The following is a 23,693-nucleotide window of genomic DNA, read 5'->3' as shown; positions in this document are numbered from 1 at the left end:
TAGATCTCACAGAATACAGGGAGAACTAGCCATTTGGATACAGAACTGGCTCAAAAGGTAGAAGACAGAGGGCGGTGATGGAGGGTTGTTTTCAGACTGATGGCCTGTGACCAGTGGAGTGCCACAAGGATTGGTGCTACTTTTTGTCATTTACATAAATGATTTGGATGCGAGCATAAGAGGTACAGTTAATAAGTTTGCAGATGACACCAAAATTGGAGGTGTAGTGGACAGTGAAGAGGGTTATCTCAGATTAAAACAGCATCTTGATCAGATGGAGTAAAATTCAGATGAATGCGAGATGCTGCATTTTGGGAAAGCAAATCTTAGCAGGACTTATACACTTAATGGTAAGGTCCTAGGGGGTGTTGCTGAATAAAGAGACCTTAGAGTGCAGTTCATAGCTTCTTGAAAGTGGAGTTGCAGCTAGATAGGATAATGAAGGTGGTGTTTGGTATGCTTTCCTTTCTTGGTCAGAGTATTGAGTACAGGAGTTGGGAGGTCATGTTGCTGCTGTACAGGACATTGGTTAGGCCACTATCGGAAAAATGTTGTGAAACTTGAAAGGGTTCAGAAAAGATTTACAAGGATGTTGCCAGGGTTGGAGGAGTTGAGCTATAGGGAGAGGCTGAACAGGCTGGGGTAGTTTTCCTTGGAGCATCGGAGGCTGAGGGGTGACCTTATAGGAGGTTTACAAAATTATGAGGAGCATGGATAGGATAAATAGACAAAGTCTTTTCCCTGGGGTGTGGGAGTACAGAACTAGAGGCCATAGGTTTAGGGTGAGAGGGGAAAGATATAAAAGAGACCTATGGGACTATTTTTTCACAGAGGGTGGTATGAGTAGAATGAGCTGCCAGGGGAAGTGGTGGAAGCTGGTACAATTGCAACATTTAAAGAGGCATTTTGATGGGTATATGAATAGGAAGGATTTGGAGAGATATGGGCTGGGTGCTGGCAGGTGGGACTAGATTGGGTTGGGATATCTGGTTGGCATGGATGAGTTGGACTGAAGGGTCTGTTTCCATGCTGTACGTCTTGGACTCTAAAGACTTCGACAACAGCACAGAAGGCCACCTAATCAAAAGCATTCTAACACAGGATAGACAATATTGTAACTTTTCAGAAAATTTCCAAAGAAATTATGTGAAGAGATAAAACTGTGGCACGTGCATTTCAGTGTTGGAAAATATGAATTCAGCTGCATTAGGTGTAAAAACACAAAACACTGCTTTCTAAATATTGAAATTCTTGGAATAATAAAGTTCAAAAGGGACTTGGAGATTCGGGTACACAAATCCTTAAATGTCACAAATAGGTGCTGACAATAATCAAAAATGCAAACAGAATACAGGCCTATGTATCAAGAGGGCTAGAATACAAGGGTGTAGATGTCATACTTCGATTATACAAAGCCCTGGTTAGAACACTTGTGAAGCATTGGGAGCAGCTCACTGAGACCATACCTTGGGAAGGATTCATAATCTTTGAAAGTAAACATTATAAACAAACCAGTATGATACCAGGACTCCAAGCATTAAATCTCAGGGAAATAGGATTCTGTTTCCTGAATTTAGATAAACTTTGATCAAATCACCTCAAAGTTAAGATATTCTGGGGAATGGATTCAGGGAAATGATTTTCACAGATCAGGGAATCTAGGACTAGAAACAAATTGTCTAAAAATGTCCTGCCAGTCCTTTGAAGGGGGGAGATTAGGAAACCCTCCCATAAATGATTAAGAGAAGTTTGAAGCTGTCTTCCAAAATATGGCAATTGATGCCAGATAAATTGTTAATTTTAAATCTGAGATTGATAGTTTTTTGTGAGGTAAAAGACATTAAGGCAGTGTTTCCCGAACTTTGTCCCCATTTTGGGTCATGACTGACTCGAAGTCCGGGAGACCAGTGACGGAGGAGACCAACGAGAATGGGATGGAATGGGTTGAAGAGTTTTGTGATTGTAGGGCTTTTAACTCCAGGTGTTGGATGGGAATAGGCTTGACCAGTTCAGCCACATTCAATATTTCAATAAAGGTGAGGACCTAAAAGGAGCTTTGCAGCTGTTAGTACTCAGTGAGAGGGCCATGGCAGCCATTATTGTCCCAGACCTCATGACTTCAAAAGGTTCTGCTCATGACTTCAGTGTGGCCTACATTTTGGGGAGCTTTGTATTTGGGACAACAAAGGAATGAGATCACCGATTATTGTAACTTCATTGACTGATGGAACAGGATTGAACGACTTAAAGACTTTTCTATGACTTTCTGACAGAGAATGAACACGTTTAAACCACTCTGTGAAGGTCACTTTGTTGGAAGCTTCTGCCTTTTTTCAACGTGGAGGAATTTGTGGCCAAGCAGAATTTCTTTCTTGTTGATACAATGTTGTCTAGAGGACGATTATTCAATCCACCATTGTCCCCTTTGACAGTCAAGTGACCCGGTGCCAATTTGTTGATGTTCCACTTTGATGTTGAGCTATTTTCAGAACAGCAATGGTCATTTCTTTCTTTTCATCAGCTTTATTTTCTGAGTTTTCTAATCACTGAGCTAGATGGCCTCATCCATCACAAGAAACAGGAGAACATTTATTTTCAGCATCAATTTTGACCGTATTAGGCAAGAACTTTCAAAAGCTGATTCCTGAGAGGCTATTCACAGGTAAAAGGATGGCTGGAAAGTGGGAGGCCTTCACAAAGGAGATAACGAGAGCTCAGAGGCAGGGTGTTCAGGTCAGGGTGAAGGGCAAAGCTGGTAGGTGTAGGGAATGCTGGATGACTAGAGAAATTGAGGGTCCGGTCAAGATTAAGATGGCATATATCATATGTAGAGACAGCCGAGATCAAATGAATCCCTAAAAGAGTACAAGTGCAGTAAGTGTATACATAGAACATTGCAGCATAGTAGAGGCCCTTCAATCCTCGATGTTGCACCGACCTGTCATACCAATCTGAAGCCCATCTAACCTACACTATTCCGTGTCCGTCCATATGCTTGTCCAATGACGACTGAAATGTACTTAAAGTTGGCAAATCTACTACCGTTGCAAGCAAACATTCCATACCCTTACTACTCTGAGTAAAGAAACTACCTCTGACATCTGTCCTATAGCTATCATCCTTCAATTTAAAGCTATGTTCCCTCAAGCTCGCTGTCACCATTCTTGGAAAAAGGCTCTCCTCGCCCACCCTATCTAACCCTCTGATTATCTTATATATGTCTATTGAGTCACCTCTCAACCTTCTTCTCTCTAACGAGAACAGCCTCAAGTCCCTTTCCTCATAAGACCTTCGCTCCATACCAGGCAACATCCTGGTAAATCTCCTCTGCATCCTTTCTAAAGCTTCCACATCCTTCTTATAATGTGGTGACCAGAACTGTACACAAAACTCCAAGTGTGGCCGCACCAGAGTTTTGTACAGCCATAGCATAACTTCATGGTTCCGGAACTCGATCCCCCTATAGATAAAAGCTAAAACACTGTATGCCTTCTTAACAACCCTGTCAACCTGGATGCAACTTTCAAGGATCTGTGTACCTTGACACAGATCTCTCTGCTCATCTACACTACCCAGAATCTTACCATTAGCCCAGTAATTTGCATTCTGGTTACTCCGACCAAAATGAATCACCTCACACTTGTCCGCATTAAACTCCATATGCCACCTCTCAGCCCAGCTTTGCAGCTTATCTATGTCTCTCTAACCTACAACATTGGAGCCTTGGTTGACGAGGGAGGTTGAATGTCTAGTAAAGAGGAAGAAGGAGGCTTACATAAGGTTGAGGAAACAGGGTTCAGACAGAGCAGTGGAGGGATACAGGATAGCCAGAAGGGACCTGAAGAAAGGGATTAGGAGAGCTAAGAGAGGGCATGAAAAGTCCTTGGCGGATAGGATCAAGGATAACCCCAAGGCATTTTATGCGTATGTGAGAAACATGAGAATGACGAGAACGAGGGTAGATCCGATCAAGGACAGTAGTGGGAGATTGTGTATGGAGTCGGAAGAGATAGGAGAGGTCTTGAACAAGTACTTTTCTTCAGTATTTACGAACGAGAGGGACCGTATTGTTGAAGAGGAGAGTATGAAACGGACTGGTAAGCTAGAAGAGATACTTGTTAGGAAGGAAGATGTGTTGGACATTTTGAACAACTTGAGGATAGACAAGTCCCCCGGGCCTGACGGGATATATCCTAGGATTATGTGGGAAGCAAGAGAGGAAATTGCAGTACCGTTGGCAATGATCTTTTCGTCTTCACTGTCAACGGGGGTGGTACCAGGGGACTGGAGAGTAGCGAATGTTGTGCCCCTGTTCAAAAAAGGGAATAGGGATAACCCCGGGAATTACAGGCCAGTTAGTCTTACTTCTGTGGTAGGCAAAGTAATGGAAAGGGTAATGAGGGATAGGATTTATGAGTATCTGGAAAGACACTACTTGATTAGGGACAGCCAGCACGGATTTGTGAAGGGTAGGTCTTGCCTTACAAGTCTTGTTGAATTCTTTGAGGAGGTGACCAAGCATGTGGATGAGGGTAGAGCAGTGGATGTAGTGTACATGGATTTTAGTAAGGCATTTGATAAGGTTCCCCATGGTAGGCTTATGCGGAAAGTCAGGAGGCATGGGATAGAGGGAAACTTGGCCAATTGGATTGAAAACTGGCTAACCGGTCGAAGTCAGAGAGTGGTGGTAGATGGTAAATATTCAGCCTGGAGCCCAGGTACAAGTGGAGTTCCGCAGGGATCAGTTCTGGGTCCTCTGCTGTTTGTCATTTTTATTAATGACTTGGATGAGGGAGTCGAAGGGTGGGTCAGTAAATTTGCAGATGATACGAAGATTGGTGGAGTTGTGGACAGTGAGGAGGGCTGTTGTCGGCTGCAAAGGGACTTAGATATGATGCAGAGCTGGGCTGAGGAGTGGCAGATGGAGTTCAACCCTGTCAAGTGTGAGGTTGTCCATTTTGGAAGAACAAATAAAAATGCGGAATACAGGGTTAACGGTAGAGTTCTTAGTCAGGTGGAGGAACAGAGGGATCTTGGGGTCTATGTACATAGATCTTTGAAAGTTGCCACTCAGGTGGATAGAGCTTGTAAGAAGGCCTATGGTGTATTAGCGTTCATTAGCAGAGGGATTGAATTCAAGAGTCATGAAGTGATGTTGCAGCTGTACAGGACTTTGGTTAGGCCAATTTGGAGTACTGTGTGCAGTTCTGGTCGCCTCACTTTAGGAAAAATGTAGAAGCTTTGGAGAGGGTGCAGAGAAGATTTACCAGGATGTTGCCTAGAATGGAGAATAGGTCGTACGAGGACAGGTTGAGAGTTCTCGGCCTTTTCTTGTTGGAATGGCGAAGGATGAGGGGTGACCTGATAGAGGTTTATAAGATGATCAGAGGAATAGATAGAGTAGACAGTCAGAAACTTTTTCCCCGGGTACAACAGAGTATTACAAGGGGACATAAATTTAAGGTGAAGGGTGGGAGGTATAGGGGGGATGTCAGGGGTGGGTTCTTTACCCAGAGAGTGGTGGGGGCATGGAATGCGCTGCCCGTGGCAGTGGTAGAGTCAGAATCATTGACGACCTTTAAGCGGCAATTGGATAGGTACATGGATGGGTGCTTAATCTAGGATAGATGTTCGGCACAACATCGTGGGCCGAAGGGCCTGTTCTGTGCTGTATTGTTCTATGTTCTATGTTCTAACATCCTTAATCACTACCCACAACTCCACTGACCTTAGGTCGTCTGCAAATTTACTAACCCACCCTTCTACGCCCTCATCCAGGTCATTTATAAAAATGACGAACAGCAGTGGACCCAACACCGACCCTTGCAGTACACCACTGGTAACTGGACTCCAGGATGAACATGTTCCATCAACCACCACCCTCTGTCTTCTTTCAGCAAGAAAATTACTGATCCAAACTGCTATATCTCCCAGAATCCCATTCCCCCACATTTTGTATAATAGCCTACTGTGGGGAAACTTATTGAACACCCTGCTGAAGTCTATATACACCACATCAACTGGTTTACTCTCATCTACCTGTATGGTCAATGCTTAAGCGGGAAATCAGGATGGCAAAGGGGGAAAACAGAGACCATTGGCAAATAGGGTTAAGAAGAATCCAAAAAGAGATTCTACAAATACATTAATGGGAAAAAAAAGAGTAACTAGGGAGGGAATTGGGCCCCTTAAAGATCAACAAAGCCATCAACGTATGAAACTACACGAGACAGGTGAGTTATGGAACAAGAATTTTGTGTCAGTAGTTACTGTGGCGATGGAAATAAATAGTGATATCTGAAAGTGTCCATACTATGGAAAAGCAGATACTAGAGGTCTTAAAGATGGATAAATCCCTGGGACATAATCAATTAGAGTCACAGATGTACAGCACAGAAACAGACCCTTTGATCCAACTCGTCCATGCCAACCAGATATCCCAACCCAATCTAGTCCCACATGTCAGCACCTGACCCATATCCCTCCAAATCCTTCCTATTCATAAACCCATCCAGATGCCTTTTAAATGTTGCAATTGCGCCAGGCTCCACCACTTCCTCGGGCAGCTTATTCCATACGCGTACCACCCTCTGTGTGAAGTTGCCCCTTGGGTCTCTTTTATATCTTCCCCCTCTCACCCTAAACCTATGCCCTCTAGGTCTGGACTCCCCCACCTCAGGGAAAAGACTGTCAATTATCCTACCCATACCCCTCATGATTTTATAAACCTCTATGGGGTCACCTCTCAGCCTCCATTGCTCCATGGAAAACAGCACCAACGTTTTCCCTATAGCTCAAATCCTCCAACATCCTTGTAAATCTTTTCTGAACCCCTTCATGTTTCACAACATTTTTCCGATAGGAAGACCAGAGTTGCACACAATATTCCAACAGTAGCCTAACCAATGTCCTGTACAGCTGCAACACAACCTCCCAACTCCTGTACTCAATACTCTGACCAAGAAAGGAAAGCATATCAAACGCCTTCTTCATTATCCTATCTACCTGTAACTCCACTTTCAAGGAGCTATGAACTCGCACTCCAAGGTCTGTTTCTTCAGCAACACTCCCTAGGACCTTACCATTAAGTTTATAAGTCCTGCTAAGATTTGCTTTCCCAAAATGTAGCACCTCACATTTATCTAAACTAAACTCCATCTGCCACTTCTCAGCCAATTGGCCCATCTGATGAAGATCCTGTTGTAATTTGAGGTAACCTTCTTCGCTGTCCACTACACCTCCAAGTTTGGTGTCATCAGCAAACTTACTAACTGTACCTCTTATGCACACATCCAAATCATTTATATAAATGATGAAAAGTAGAGACCTAGCGCCGATCCTTGTGGCACTCCACTGGTCACAGGCCTCCAGTCTGAAAAACAACCCTCCACCACCACCTTCTGTCTTCTACCTTTGAACCAGTTCAGTATCCAATTGGCTAGTTCTTCCTGTAATCCATGAGCTCTAACCTTGCTAATCAGTCTTCCATGGGGAACATTGTCAAATGCCTTAGTGAAGTCCATATAGATCACATCTACTGCACTGCCCTCGTCAATCCTCTTTGTTACTTCTTCTAAAAACTCAATCAAGTTTGTGAGACATGATTTCCCATGCACAAAGTCATGTTGACTATCCTTAATCAGTCCTTGCCTTTCCAAATACATGTATGTCCTGTCCCTCAGGATTCCCTCCAACAACTTGCCCATCATCAAGGTCAGGCTCAGTCTATAGTTCCCTGGCTTGTCCTTACTGCCCTTCTTAATTAGTGGCACCATGTTAGCCAATGTCCAGTCTTCCAGCACCTCACCTGTGACTACCGATGATACAAATATCTCAGCAGGAGGCCCAGCAATCACTTCCCTAGCTTCTAGGGTACACCTGATCAGGTCCTGGGGATTTATCCACTTCTATGCATTTCAAGACATCCAGCACTTCCTCCTCTGTAATATGGACATTTTTCAAGATGACACCATCTATTTCCCTACATTCTGTATCTTCCATGTCCTTTTCCACAGTAAACACTGATGCAAATTACTCATTTAATATCTGTCTCATCTCCTGCAGCTCCACACAAAAGCCACTTTGCTAATCTTTGAGGGGACATATTCTCTCCCTAGTTACCCTTTTGTTCCTTAATGTATTTGTAAAAACCCATTGGATTCTCCTTAATTCTATTTGCCAAAGCTATCTCACGTTCCCTTTTTGCCCTCCTGATTTCTCTCTTAAGTATACTCCTACTTCCTTTATAATCTAAGGATTCACTCGATTTATCCTGTCTATACCTGGCATATGCTTCCTTCTTTTTCTTAACCAAACCCTCAATTCCTTTAGTCATCCTCCATTCCCTATACCTACCAGCCTTTCCTTTCACCATGACAGGAATATACTTTCTCTGGATCCTCGTTATCTCATTTCTGAAGGCTTCCCATTTTCCAGCCATCCCTTCACCCGCAAACATCTGCTCCCAATCAGCTTTTGAAAATTCCTGCCTAATACCGTCAAAAATTGGCCTTTCTCCAATTTAGAACTTCAACTTTTAGATCTGGTCTATCCTTTCCGTTACTATTTTAAGTCTAATAGAATTATGGTTGCTGGCCCCAAAATACTCCCCACTGGCACCTCACTCACCTGCCCTGCCTTATTTCCCAAGAGTAGTCAGGTTTTGCACCTTCTCTAGTAGGTACATCCACATATTGAATCAGAAAATTTTTGTACACACTTAAATTCCTCTCCATCTACACCCTTAATACAATGGCAGTCCCAGTCGATGTTTGGAAAGTTAAAAATCGCCTACCATAATCACCCTATTATTCTTACAGATAGCTGAGATCTCCTTCCAAGTTTGTTTCTCAATTTCCCTCTGACTTTTAGGGTGTCTATAATACAATCCCAATAAGGTGATCATCCCTTTCTTATTTCTCACTTCCACCCAAATAAGTTCCCTAGATGGATTTCCAGGAATATCCTCCCTCAGCCCAGCTGTAATGCTATCCTTATCAAAAATGCTATTCCCCCTCCTCTCTTGCCTCCCTTTCTATCCTTCCTGTAGCATTTGTATCCTGGAACATTCAGCTGCCAGTCCTGCCCATCCCTGAGCCATGTTTCTGTAATTGCTATGATATCCCAGTCCCATGTTCCTAACCATACCCTGAGTTCATCTGCTTTCCCTGTTAGACCCTTTGCATTGAAATAAATGCAGTTTAATTTATTAGTCCTACCTTGTCCCTGCATGGCTTGACTATTTGGCTCGTTTCTGTTCTTAACTGTACCCATCTCAGATCGATCTCTTTCCTCACTATCTCCCTGGGTCCCACCCCCGCCCCCACCTTACTAGTTTAAATCCTGCCGAGCAGCTCTAGCAAATTTCCCTGCCAGTATATTAGTCCTCTTTCAACTTAGGTGCAATCCGTCCTTCTTGTACAGGTTACTTCTACTCCAAAAGAGAGATTCCAATGATCCAAAAATGTGAATCCATCTCCCATACACCAGTTCCTCAGCCATGCATTCATCTGCTCTATCCTCCTATTCCTGCCCTCACTAGCTCGTAGCACTGGGAGTAATCCAGATATTATTACTCTCAAGGACCCCTCTCCCCTGTGAGAACATTCTGTACCCTCCCTGAGACATCCTTGATCCTGGCACCAGGGAAGCAACACCATTCTGATTTTTCTCTGCTGACCACAGAAATGCCTGTCTGTACTGCGGAGTAGAGAGTCCCCTAACACAATTGATCTCTTGGAACCTGATGAACCCTTCACTGCATTAGAGCCAGTCTCAATATCAGAAACGTGGCTGTCCGTGCTACGTTCCCCAGTGAATCGATCACCCTCTACATTTTCCAAAACAGCATACTTGTTTGAAATGGGTATATCCATAGAAGACCCCTGCACAATCCACCTACCCCTATTATCTTTCCTGGAGTTAACCCATTTATGTGACTGTATCTGCGACTTTTCCCCCTTCATATAACTGCCACCCATCACACACCGTTGCTATTGCAAATTCCTCATTGCGTCTAATTGTCTCTCCAACCAATCCATTCAATATGATAGGATTTGCCACCAATTGCATTTATTGCAGATATAATCCACAGTGACCCGTAAACTCTCCTTGAACTCCAACATCTGACAAGAAATACATATCACTCTACTAAAGGCCATTTTCACTCCTTCACAATCTACACATCCAGAAAATAATACTGTCTTATTCCTCTACAAATCACTGCTCCATGTTCAAGTAATAGTTATGGCTTATATTTTAAGTGTAATCAAGAGACATCTGAAAAAACATAATCAAGAAAGAACCCACTTTACTCACTACTGCAGGCTTTCTGTAGACCACACTTAAAACTATTCACTTATCTGTTTCTGTGCTATGACTTTGCCCGACCAGTTCCTCCAAGATCAGTTGTGAATTTCACTGTTTGTTAATTTTCCCAGACACACTCCAATGTCATAGAGTTATAGAGTCATAGAGATGTACAGCATAAAAAAAACTCATCAGTCCAACACATCCATGCCGACCAGATATCCCAACCCAATCTAGTCCCACCTACCAGCACCTGACCCATATCCCTTCAAACCCTTCCTATTCATATACCCATCCAACTGCCTCTTAAATGTTGCAATTGTACCAGCCTCCACTTCCTCTGGCAGCTCATTCCATACACGTACCACCCTCTGCATGAAAACGTTGCCCCTTAGGTCTCTTTTATATCTTTCCCCTCTCATCCTAAACCTATGCCCTCTAGTTCTGGGCTCCCCAACCACAGAGAAGAGACTTTGCCTACCTATCCTATCCATGCCCCTCATGATTTTATAAACTTCTATAAGGTAATGTTCAGCCTCCGATGCCCTAGGGAAAACAGCCCCAGACTGTTCAGCCTCTCCCTATAACGCAAATCCTCCAACCCTGGCAACGTCCTTTTAAAATCGTTTCTGAACCCTTTCAAGTTTCACAACATCTTTCCAATAGGAAGACCAGAGTTGCACGCAATATTCCAACAGCGGCCTAATCAAGGTCCTGTACAGCCGCAACATGACCTCCCAACTCCTGTACTCAATACTCTGACCAATAAAGGAAAGCATACCAAACATCTTCTTCACTATCCGATCTACCTGCGACCCCACTTTCAAGGAGCTATGAACCTGCATTCCGAGGTGCCTTTGTTCAGCAACACTCCCTAGAATCTTACCATCAAGTCTATAAGTCCTGCTAAGATTTGCTTTCCCAAAATGCAGCACCTCGCATTTATCTAAACTAAATTCCATCTGTCACTTCTCAGCCCATTGGCCCACCTGATCAAGATCCCATTGTAATCTGAGGTAACCTTCGCTGTCCACTACACCTCCAATTTTGGAGTCATCCGTAAACTTACTAACTATACCGCTTATGCTCACATCCAAATTTTACTGTGGGCTCACTCTCAAGAGGGCCTATCTAACGTCTGCAGTGGTGACTGTGGGTACAGGTACATCTGAGGCTGTCGGGGCCGGTACACCATTTCACTGACCTTCTGTTCAAAATTAGCAGAGAATGCATTGAGCTCATTGGGATAGGGTTGGGTGGGGGGTGTGGTACATCATTGTCAGTGATTCTATTCAGCTTCACTTTGAGGGCCATTATATGGTGTAAGCACTATTCGATGTGTGTTTGTGTAGTTAGTCTGGGAGTCTAGTTTAGTCTGTTATTGCTTCTACAAAGCCATTACAATGCAATCGATATCAGTGGTTCAAATTACTACCCATGAAGTAATTATAATTATTGATTGGTCCTAACTATGAGATCATGCTCCATGTCTGATGATTAATGTATGCTGAAAAATGTGTTGCTGGAAAGGCTCAGCTGGTCAGGCAGCATCCAAGGAGCAGGAGAATCAACGTTTCGGGCATAAGCCCTTCTTCAGGATTTCTGTAATGGCTTATGTCACCTTTTCAGAGTTTGTAAAATGTGGTTTCGTATTTCCTCGACATAGACTCGCAGTTTGCAGGTGTGGTTAGTATCTCCTTACCTCAGCTTATAAATGTGGTTAGTTATTTATATAGCTTTTAAGGACTAACTGTAGGATTCACATACAGGAAACCATTTTGTCCTATTGCCCAACTGTTATTTCTGTTTTTTTTATTGGAATTACATCAGTATGCGGTTTCTTGTTTGACTGGTTCAGCGCAATTTAATTTAGTAGTGCAGAAGCTCTTTTGTACATTTTGCAGAAGCCATTTTGTGCACCTCAACGCAGAAGCCATTTTGTGCAGCTCCTTTATCCATTTTGTCCTACCTCCGAGAGGCCCATTTCCTCATCAGTAGTTGGAGGATTTTGGAGTCTATTGCAAAGGATGTGAAACAGGGCACTTTAAAAATATAAACAGGATTACATGAAGGCAACATGGGTTTATGAAAGAGGAAGCCACTGAAATTTCTTTGATGTCCTAAATGTTCGAAGTGGTGAGGGAGAACGAGTGAATGTGGTGTTTTTCATTTTCAGAAAGCTTTAGAAGAAGTTCCACATAAAAGGTTGATGTGCAAAGCCAAAGCACAGGTAATTGTGGTAATATTATGACAAGGATTGGGAATTGTTTAACAGACAGGAAAAAGATAGAGAAAAAGAAATTGGTAATTTTCAGAGTGCTGACAAGGGGAACACCAGCTATCAATGATTTCACTCAAGGGATCAAATGCAATATTCCTAAGTCTTTGCAAAGCCATTAGGAATGCCAAGAGGCAATAACAGACTAAACTAGACTCCCAGACTAACTACACAAAGACACATCGTATAGTGCCTACACCATATAATGGCCCTCAAAGTGAAGCTGAGTAGAATCACTGACAATGATGTACCACACCCCCACCCAACCCTACCCCAATGAGCTCAATGCATTCTCTGCTAATTTTGAACAGAAGGTCAGTGAAATGGTGTACCGGCCCCGACAGCCTCAGATGTACCTGTACCCACAGTCACCACTGCAGGCGTTAGATCGGCCCTCTTGAGAGTGAGCCCACAGTAAAATTTGGATGTGAGCATAAGCGGTATAGTTAGTAAGTTTACAGATGACTCCAAAATTGGAGGTGTAGTGGACAGCGAAGGTTACCTCAAATTACAACGGGATCTTGATCAGATGGGCCAATGGGCTGAGAAGTGACAGATGGAATTTAATTTAGATAAATGCAAGGTGCTGCATTTTGGGAAAGCAAATCTTAGCAGGACTTATAGACTTGATGGTAAGGTCCTAGATGATTAATGTATGTAAACCTTATGCAAACTCTAAGGTTGCTGGATTCTTTTGATTGCCAAGAAGTGTTCCTACTTCTGGGTGAATCAGAGTCTGCCAACTCAGTGCTTTAACATACCATAAACAATTGTTTGCATGTTGGACAGGTGTGTTAATCGTGGAACTGAGTGAGTTATACATCATCATGGATCATCACTGGTGTTAGTCAAGCCAGTCTAATTGCCTGGGGTTATATTCGTGCCCCCTTACGTTCATAGTTCCTTGAAACTAGAATCGCAGGTAGACAAGATAGTGAATAAGGCGTTTGGTACGCTTGCTGTTATTGGTCAGAGCACTGGGCATGGGGGTTGGGCGGTCATGCTGCAGCTGGACAGGACATTTACTTGGCCACTTTTGGAATACAGGTGCATAATCCTTTATCCGAAATGCTCAGGACCAGCTGGTTTTTCAGAATTCTGAATTTTTCGAATGTCAGAATAAGTGAAAGTTTGATGGTGAATTTTTTTTAAAAATCTTACCGGAGGAGCAGACTCACTCAGTAAAATAGGCCTTGAGAGAGAATTGAGGCCTGCCAGTGCTGGGCCACGACCTCCCTCCCTCCCACCTGAGTGACGTGCATCGAGTGGTGCCGACTTAGGTGAACTGTTTACACCCTGAACAACCTTGTTAATGAGAAAAACACTTCACAAAATACCTTCAGACTTGAACTTTTCAGATTTTGGAATTCTAGATAAAGGATTGTCTAACTGTACTGCGTTCAATTCTGGTCTCCCTGCTATAAGAAAGATGTTGTGTAACTTGAAAGGATTCAGAAAAGATTTACAAGGGTGTTGCCAGGGTTGGAGGGTTTGAGTTCCAAGGAGAGGCTGAATATACTGGGCTGCTTTCCCTGAAGCATCGGAGGTTGAGGGACAAATCTATAGAAGTTTATAAAATCACGAGGGGCATGGATAGGATGAATAGCCAAGGTCTCTTCCCCAGGGTAGGGGAGTCCACAACTCGAGGGTATAGGTTTAAGGTGAGATGGGAAAGATTTAAAAGGGCCTAAAAGGGCAACTTTTTCATGCAGAGGGTGGTGTGTGCATGGAATGAGCTGCCAGAGGAAGTGGTGGAGGCTGGTACAATTACAACATTTAAAAGGCATCTGGATGGGTATATGAATAGTAAGGGTTTAAGAGGGATATGGGCCAAGTGCTGGCAAATGGGGCTAGATTAGTTTAGAATATCTGGTTGACATGGATAAGATGGACTGAAGGGTCTGTTTCCATGCTGTACAACTGTATGACTATGACTTTAATTAGCTCAGAATGTTCCAGAATGTACAGTGTTTTGAAAGAAACCACAGCTGCAAATGTGTTGCTGGTCAAAGCACAGCAGGCCAGGCAGCATCTCAGGAATAGAGAATTCGACGTTTCGAGCATTCATTCCTGATGAAGGGCTTATGCTCGAAACGTCGAATTCTCTATTCCTGAGATGCTGCCTGGCCTGCTGTGCTTTGACCAGCAACACATTTGCAGCTTTGAAAGAAACCAACCAACGTATCCACAATTTCTATGGCAACCTAATCCACCTTAATTTAAACAAACTGTTCTACAAATGACCAGAAATATTTCAATCCATCACAAGGGAAGTAACTGACTGGGAAGGATAGAGTTTTTGATCAGATGAATCATTAAGAGAGAGGCAAAGGCCATTGCCTGCAACTAAGGTTGAAGTAGCCATCCCTTTACAAGGTCATTCTCATCTGGTGAAAATATCTTTTAAACATTTCTCTTGTAGTCATGGCTAACACAGAACAAGGAAAATGCTTGACTTCACATTCACTGATCAACTCCTTTGTATTAAATTTCCAGGCAAATGCACAAAATACTTCCTATTCGCTCTTTGAAATTTGAAGCATTTATATTTTACCCAAGCAGATGTAAAACATGAATTATAAGTCATTTTAAGAGTGTGGCTAACTGTCAATTACTGATGGGAATACATTCCAGAAGCCTTAGTTGCCGTACTTTCCCAAGCTTGTGTTCAGGCTGTTGGCAATACAACCATTTTAATGATAATTGTGTAGTTCTTGCTTCCTGAGTGTATAAGGTCTCTACAGCCTCAGGTACTTTGTGTCAACCTTCAGATGTTGGTACTTTATTTCTCCCCTGCCTCTCTCATTCACTCCTTCTCAGACTCTGGTGTTATTGTCAGTCATGTTCACAAGTTGCCATTTATTCAGCTGGCTACTTCACCCATCTCTCTAGTTAAAGCATGTAACACCGGATCAGGAATGTAGGGGATTACCAGGCAGTAGAGCTCAGGAGGTGGTCACTTGGCCCAACAAACTTTGCCATCAGGATAGCACCACTTCCCTGCTCTCATCCCACGTCCCCACAATTTTTCTCAGCTTTTTAATCCAGTTATCTCTGGAGCTTTGACTGAATTTGCGTCCACTACCAAATCAGACAGTGCATTCCAAACCCTCTGTCAAATAACTTTCTCATCATGTCATCTTGGTGCTATCGCAGATCCATAAGAACATGGGAGCAGGAAAAGGCCATTCAGCCCCTCATGTCTACTCAGCCATTCCAGATCATAGCTGAAGATCTATCTCAACACCCTATTCCCGCATTATGCTGAATCTCTTGATATTAGTAACAAGAAAATCTTCCAATTTCTTTCTTGAACTTAACTAGTACTTGCTATCAAAGTTTTCACTATGTAGGATAGTTCCTCTATTTATTTCATCTAAATATCATGACTTTAAACACTGCAAGTGAATCTCCTCTTAATCTGTTTCTTTGCTCTGAGCTGAAACATCAGCTCCACAAGTAGATTTTCCCTCCACCTGTTTTGTCAAAACTTTTCCACATTTTAAACACGGTGTCCCCATAGGCTTCTACACGATACTCTTTCCCTTCAACTGCACCTGTCCTCTCCCAAAATTAGGTTCTGGAAATATGGAGCCAACACTCTGATTCAAACTCAAGCTGAAGGGAAATGAATTTCTCATCCTGCGCGTAATTAATCCCAGCATTTTTATTTACAGCGGACACCAACTATATGTGTTTCTAAGCACATCCATTAACATTTCAGCCCTCTTAATCTCTGCTTCAGGGAGCTGCTCGCTAAAAAAAAAATCAAGGAAGGTTTTGTGTGCCTATGTTTTGTATGTAGTTTTAACCATGACAGCTGTATCTCAGGGAGTTAACAACATTGGTCTTATCATTCAACAGCAGACAGAAAGCTTACCTATCTGCAGGCCAAGATTCAAAGAGCAAATGATGGAGGTGGTAATCAATCTTCTGACTCTAATCAAGCTTAAAGTCAAGGTGTGCACAGTGCTAACCAGGCCAATTATGAAAATGGTGAAATGTTAATAAATAGCCCAGCAGAGCTCGGTATTAACACTGATTAACCATTGCTTGGTCCTTGCTTTTGAATCTGTATGGTCAGTTAAAATAGAAGATCTACTGTAAGTTATTTGAAAAGGTATGTTCTTCTGAATAAAAGCAAATTACTGCGGATGCTGGAATCTGAAAGCAAAAGAGAAAATGCTGGAAAATCTCAGCAGGTCTGGCAGCATCTGTAAGGCGAGAAAAGAGCTGACGTTTCGAGTCTAATTCACCTTTTGTCAAAGCTAAAAAAAACGGGAAGGAATAGGGAGGTATTTATACTAGGCTGAGAGAAGGTGAGTCATGGCTCCAGAAGCAAAGGTAGCAATATAGAGGTGATAATGACAGTGCATAGAGAGATTACAAGGAGATTAAAGTTAAAAATCACACAACACCTTCCTCAACACCAGGTTATAGTCCAACAGGTTTAATTGAAAGTTTCCAAATAAACCTGTTGGACTATAACCTGGTGTTGTGTGATGTTTAACTTTGTCCACCCCAGTCCAACACCGGCCTCTCCAAATCATGACTTATAGGGAGATTAGGAGCTGTGAATGGCCAAGGCTGAAGTCAGTGCTGTGTGACAAAATATGTTGGGGTTGGGGGGGGGGGGGGGGATGGGTGCAGAGTCAAAATGGAAAACAGGGGAGAAGGGTAACAAGGGGAGAAAGAGGAGAGGAAAAAGGTAGTTGGGGGGGGAAAAGAGAGAGAGAGAGCGGGGGGGAAGAGAGAGAGCGGGGGGGAGAGAGAGCGCGGGGGGGAGAGAGAGAGAATGGGGAGGGGAGAGAGAGAGAGAGCGCAGGGAGGGGAGAGAGACAGGAAATAAGAGGTACAGAAAAGTGAAACAATACAAATAAATTAAATAAAATAAACGAAATACAAGTAAATTATGGAGAAGAATGAAAACAGAGGGGTCGAGCTAGGACAATCAGGTGAAGTTGTTGAATTCAATGTTGAGTCCGGCAGGCTGTAACGTGCCTAGTCGGAAGATGAGATGCTGTTCCTCCAGTTTGCGTTGAGCTTCACTGGAACATTGCAGCAGGCCAAGGACAGACATGTGGGCATGGGAGCAGGATTGGGTTTTGAAGTGGCAAGCCACAGGAAGGTCCAGGACCCGATTGCATACAGACTGAAGGTGCTCAGCAAAGCGATCACCCAGTCGGTGTTTTGCCTCTCCAATATAGAGGAGACCACATTAGGAGCAACAAATGCAATAGACCAAATTGAAAGAGGTACAAGTGAAACGCTGCTTAATCTGAAATGAGTGTTTGGGGCTTTGGATGACACACCTTCTCTCAGCCTCCCCCTTTTTTAGCTTGGACAAAAGGTGAGTTAGACTCGAAACGTCAGTTCTTTTTTCTCCTTACAGATGCTGCCTGACCTGCTGAGATTTTCTTATGTTCTTCTGAAGTTTTGCAAACTCCTAAGATTGAAATTCATCCCATTTTCCTTTCATGGCCCTTCTAAGTTATTACAATCAATTAAGATGACATTAAACACCTTTCAAGCATTTTAAATCAGATTAAATTAAACCGTCAAGTCCTGGAGTTGGACTCAAACATATAATTTTCAAAAGTTAAAAATCCACATCACCAGATTATAGTTCAACAGGTTTAATTGGAAGCACTAGCTTTCGGAGCGACGCTCCTTCATCAGGTGGTAGAGCACAGGCTTAGAGGGCTGAAGGGTCTGTTCCTGTGCTGTAATTTTCTTTGTTCTAAATCTCACTACTCTGTTCATTCTCAATAGCACTAAATATTTTCCTTTCGGTATTGGAAACGAAAAATCACTCTTAAACTAATTCATTTTAATTATGTGCTAATGCATATTCATAGTTCATCCCTTTAATTTTACTTTTACCATGTGAGCGCCTGACCCATACCCACGTGGTATCATGAGCTCAAGAATGTAAGTCACGGGTTTGGAATTTCTGAATCAGTCTTTACAATCAGGAAGCATATGTTTGCCAAATGTGGCTCAGTGGGGAGCGTTGTTTCCTCTGAACCAGGAGTTTTGTGGTTTAATTCCTGCTGCTCAGACTGGAGTGCAAATTCTAGGCTGACGCTTTCAGTGCAATACCGAGGGAGAGTTGCACCGTTAGGTGGTGTTATCATTGGAATGAAATGTTAAGCGGAGGCCTGGCCTGCTTTCTCAGTTAGGAAAGTGGAGTTTGTCAACAATACGTTACGTCATTTCCATTAAGGACTTTATAAACACCATTGGCAGCAATCCCAATCACAGAATCCACTTTACAGAAAATCGCCAGTTCACTGCTTGACAATAGATATGCAATCCTGTTCTCAGACCAGCAGGTTTAAAAAAAAATCACAACACCAGGTTATAGTCCAACACATTTATTTGGAAGCAACAGCTTTCAGCACCACTCTGAAACCTCCGCAACCACCTGATGACTCAGCAGTGCTCCAAAAGCTAGTGCTTTCAAATAAACCAGTTGGACTACAACCTGGTGTAGTGTGATTTTTAACTTTGTCCACCCCAGTCCAATACCGGCATCTCCATGTCATCAGACTATCAGTTAACACTGTAATTAAATACAAGATGGCCAGAACGTGGCCATAGACTGCAATCTCCTCCCAGGACAGCCAAACGGCCCTGTTGCACAGGGGAGCTGAAATATTTCAGGCTCAGCACTGGCACAGATGCTGCACACATGGATTTACTGTTTTCAGTTTCAGCTCTGGTCAAGAAAGAATTCAGGCAAAAACAAACAAAGTCTTCCATAGGTTCAACAACTTTCCAGATCATTCAAAAACCGAAAAAACTGCGGATGCTGTAAATCAGAAACAAAACAGAAGTTGCTGGAAAGGCCCAGCAGGTCTGGCAGCATCTGTAAAGAGATATCAGAGTTAACGTTTCAGGTCCTGCTGACCCTTCCTCAGAAACAATTCTGAGGAAGGGTCACCAAATCCGAAACGTTAACTCTGATTTCTCTTCACAGAGTTGGTCAAGCGTGGTGCTGGAAAAGGCACAGCAGGTCAGGCAGCATCTGAGGGGCAAGAGAGTCAACGTTTCGGGCATAAGCCTTCTTCAGGATTTCATAACCTTTTTTCACAGAAGCTACCAGACCTGTTGTGCTTTTCCAGCCATTTCTGTTTTTGTTTCCACCTCACCTCTTGTTTTTGGCTTTCCTCCTGGGTATTCTGGAACGCTTTGTTTTTTGCGGCTTTAGCACTCCCTAATTTCCGCTGTAGCTGAATCCCTTGTTACTGAATCACTCCAATCAACACACTTCTTTTTTCCCTACTGCCATTCCCCCACTCTCCACTCTCTTTCATCTGTCTTTGCTTACTTACTGCATTGGCTGAGGTTACCATAAAGTTATTCCCCAAGGTATGGTGCACCCCTCCCAGATTAAACTACCTTCAGTCATCTCTCTCTCTCTCTCTAATGAGAGAGAGTAGCCCAGTGATCCAGTAAGTCTATGGCAATGTTACCTTTTATCATTAACATTTATCGGTTCTGATAAAAGGTCTAATTGTGGTGGGGAACTTGAAGCAAAAAAGTGACAGATTTGGGTCACACCAGGTTGGAGAGGTGGGTGGTGATTTAGGACTGAGATAAAGAGAAATTTCTTCATCTGAAAAGTGGCGAGTCTGTGGTATTCTCTGGCACTGACAGGAGGTGAGGCCAAAACATTAAAGAAGGAGTTAGATATAGTTCTTAGGATTAAAGGGATCAAAGAGTATGGAGAGAAAGGGGGAAATAGGGATGATTAACCCTGGTCATATTGAATGCTGATGAATGCTGGAAGGACTGAATGGCCTATTTTTAAACTGTTTCTAATCGCATTTCTATAACCTCAGGTCAGAGATACCTCCTCTCGAAATCAAAAACTGATTGTATCTCAAACTGAATCAAGACCTGTGTGATACACCAGCTCAGTCAATCCAACAAGGACACAAGGAATTCAGCTCCTTACAGCTTTTTTTGTTATCCATTCATGGGATGAGGAAGTCACTGGCTAGTGATATTTTATTGCCCATCCCTAATTACGTAGACGACAGTTAAGAGTCAGCACTTGCACTTTGGGTCTGGAATCACATGTCAGTCAGATCAGGTAAGGATGGCCGCTTCCTTCCCTAGTGACCCAGATAGGTTTTTCATGACGATTAACTAGGGATTCATGGCCATCATTAGACTTAAAAAAATTATTATATGCAAACCTCACCATTGGCTTGGTAGGATTTGAACCTGAATCCCTGGAACGTTACCTAGATCTCTGGATTAATAGACCCACGATAACACCACTAGGCCATCACCTCCTCTATATGGCCCCATCAGCAAATAAATTCAGGACTAAATATTTGATCTCACCACCACTTTCCCAGATAAAACCAACGTTCCCTGGAGACCAATCCCTGGAAATATCTGTCCTTTCAAAATGTATGATGAGGGAGGCAGACAATACTCTTCCCCATATTCCACAATCCCCCACAAACTCATTCAAAATCATCCTTCACTCATCAAAAGCCTCCAGCAATTGACAATTGCTAAGAAAAGCCATGTTAGTGTGAACTATCAGAGTGGAGAAAGTGAGGACTGCAGATGTTGGAGATCAGGGCTGAAAATGTGTTGCTGGAAAAGCGCAGGTCAGGCAGCATACAAAGAGCAAGAGAATCGACGTTTTGGGCATGAGCCCTTCTTCAGGAATTCCTGAAGAAGGGCTCATGCCCGAAACGTCGATTCTCCTGCTCTTTGGATGCTACCTAACCTGCTACGCTTTTCCAGCAACACATTTTGAACTATCAGAGTGTCATCTTGAAACACAGCAACAGCAAGGGAAGTGATGGGCCCAGACAAAATCCTTTGCCGTGCACGCAGATTCTGTGCAGAATGGTTGGTGGGAGTATTCACTGACATCTTTAACCTCTCCTTACTATGATCTGAAGTCCATCATCATTATCCTGATACCAAAGAAAACTCATGCAGCATGCCTCAATGATTGCCACCCATTGGCTCTGATCTCCGTCATTATGAAGTGCTTTGAGAGGTTAGTCAAGGCTCATATCAACTCCAAGAATGCCTTGATCCCTTGCAAATCACCTACCAGCACAACAGGTCCACAGCAGATACCATCTCCTTGATCCCACACTCATCCTGGAATCTTACCCAGGGCAGAAATGGCTGTCACAAGGGGTCATAATTTTAAGGTGATTGGAAGAAGGTTGAGTGGAGATGTCAGAGGTAGGTTCTCTACACAGAGAATGGTGGGTGTGGAATGCACTGCCAGCAGTGGTAGTAGAGTCAGAGACATTAGGGACAGTTAAGCGACATGGACAAGCACATGGGCAGCAGTAAATTGAAGGGTGTGCAAGTTAGGTTGATCTTGGTCAAGATAAATGCTTGGTACTGTGCTGTACTATTCTATGTTCTAATGCTCTATGAAGCAAGATGGAGGGTGGAGGTCAAAGGTGGAGAGGGTTGAGTGCATCAAGTTCTGAGGAGTGATGATGACCAACAATCTGTTCTAGACCACCTACATTGATACAACGGACCCAAATCGAACACTTGACTGGAAACATTAACATAGCGACAATGGCAGAGTGGTTAAGGACTCTGGTCTGTACTCGGAATTTGGATAGATGATTAAAACTTACGAGTACTGAGACACCCAAATTGGGCATGGGGAAGATGTTTCCATTGGTAGGAGAGACTAGGACCAAGAGGGGACAGCTTCAGAGGGAAGGGACAACCCCTCAGAACTGAGATGAGGATGAATTTCTTCAGCCAGAGGGTGGCAAATTCTGTGGGACTCTGCCACAGAGGGCTGTGCAGGTCAAATCATTTGAGTGTATTTTAAAAGAGAGAGAAAAATTGGCTCTTGGTCATTAAGAGGATCAAGGATTCCAGGGAGAAAGCAGGGGAATGGGGAGGAGAAATATATCAGCCATGATTGAATGATGGGGCAGACTCAACAGGCTGAGTGGCCTATTTCTGTTCCTTTCTCTTATGGTCTACAATAAAGGGAAACAAATTAATATAGCGATTGAAATAGCACAACACTTTCAGATTAGCTGAAGGGAAGCCTGAAACAAAATAAGAACCCATTTCACCAGCAGAAAAACAAGTTCCACTTGGTAATGATCACACTGGGGCATGAAGTGTTCTGAAGTGTTTAAAACCAGGCAGGTCTGAGTGCCATCAAGTTTTCCTGGTTTTTAAAGTCTGCACTAAAGTTAACTGCAGCCAGATGCAGACAGTCAAACTCTGGAGGAGAAAGCACAATGCTGGATTCCTGTCTACCCCTTCCCCTAGTGAGGCAGACACAAACAGTTTCTTGGAGAGGATTCAGCCCCAGCAAAAACAGCCCGACAACTGGGGCCTCTCTGCACTGCAAGGCAATGGCCCTTTCTGCTTTCTCAGAGCTGCTGTGTATCTGACAGGCGGAGGGAGAAGCCGCGCAGAATCGATGAGCAACCAGTCGCCAAGTTACGGCGAGAGTTGAACGAAGAGGCTTCAGTCTGCCTGGCTGCTCAGGCGTAAATGACTCACACACACACACACACACAATGATTTTACCTTGTCGAAACGGGACATTGCACAACATCGGAGAGAAGGATATCTCTCCCCTCCAGCCACAATGCCAACCCAGAGATCCCAAAGCTGTGAACTGAGCTCACTGCTGCTGCTGGAACAACTGGCGAGATGATAGAGCTGAAATCTGTTAGCATTTTATTCCCTCCTTACCCAAAAGCGCTGTTCACTTTCCTCCCCCTCCTCCTTCTAGCTTGAAGTCAGGTTAAATACTGTCTCGGATCACATGACTCACATGTCGCTCCAGGATCCTAGGGTACCAGCCCCCCCAAACACGCCCCTGACTCCTGCCCGTTATCATCTCTGTTTTCAATAAGGAATTCTCTTCACTCTGATGTGTCAGTCTTTTCCAAGTCTGGGAATCTCAGCACAAACCCCGGGTCCAGCCAGGAACAGAAAGTGGTCGAGGCCGAAATTTTGAATGTTTTCAAGAAAGGAGATTTTGGGGATATGAGGAGAAAACGGGAAACAGGGGAACTGAGTTGGATTCTGAGGAAGGGTCACCGGATCCGAAACGTTAACTCTGATT

The 23,693-nt window shown here is 43.4% G+C and overlaps 1 protein-coding gene across 2 annotated transcripts in view; it reads right to left on the bottom strand.

The window, feature by feature from the left end:
• Positions 1-23,218, bottom strand: part of st6galnac3 (ST6 (alpha-N-acetyl-neuraminyl-2,3-beta-galactosyl-1,3)-N-acetylgalactosaminide alpha-2,6-sialyltransferase 3) — a 292,071-nt gene extending 268,853 nt beyond the window's left edge. For both annotated transcript variants that reach the window (XM_060829986.1, XM_060829987.1), the window contains exon 1: positions 23,150-23,218. In XM_060829986.1, coding sequence (XP_060685969.1) covers positions 23,150-23,167 — 18 coding nt within the window. In that variant the 5' untranslated portion in view covers positions 23,168-23,218. The remainder of the gene's footprint in view (positions 1-23,149) is intronic.
• Positions 23,219-23,693: the final 475 nt, after the last annotated feature.

The sequence above is a fragment of the Hemiscyllium ocellatum genome, chromosome 9, assembly GCF_020745735.1.
Source record: "Hemiscyllium ocellatum isolate sHemOce1 chromosome 9, sHemOce1.pat.X.cur, whole genome shotgun sequence".
Taxonomy (NCBI): domain Eukaryota; kingdom Metazoa; phylum Chordata; class Chondrichthyes; order Orectolobiformes; family Hemiscylliidae; genus Hemiscyllium; species Hemiscyllium ocellatum.
The sequence above is the reverse complement of the archived record's forward strand: the minus strand, read 5'-3'. Positions and strand labels throughout refer to the sequence as shown.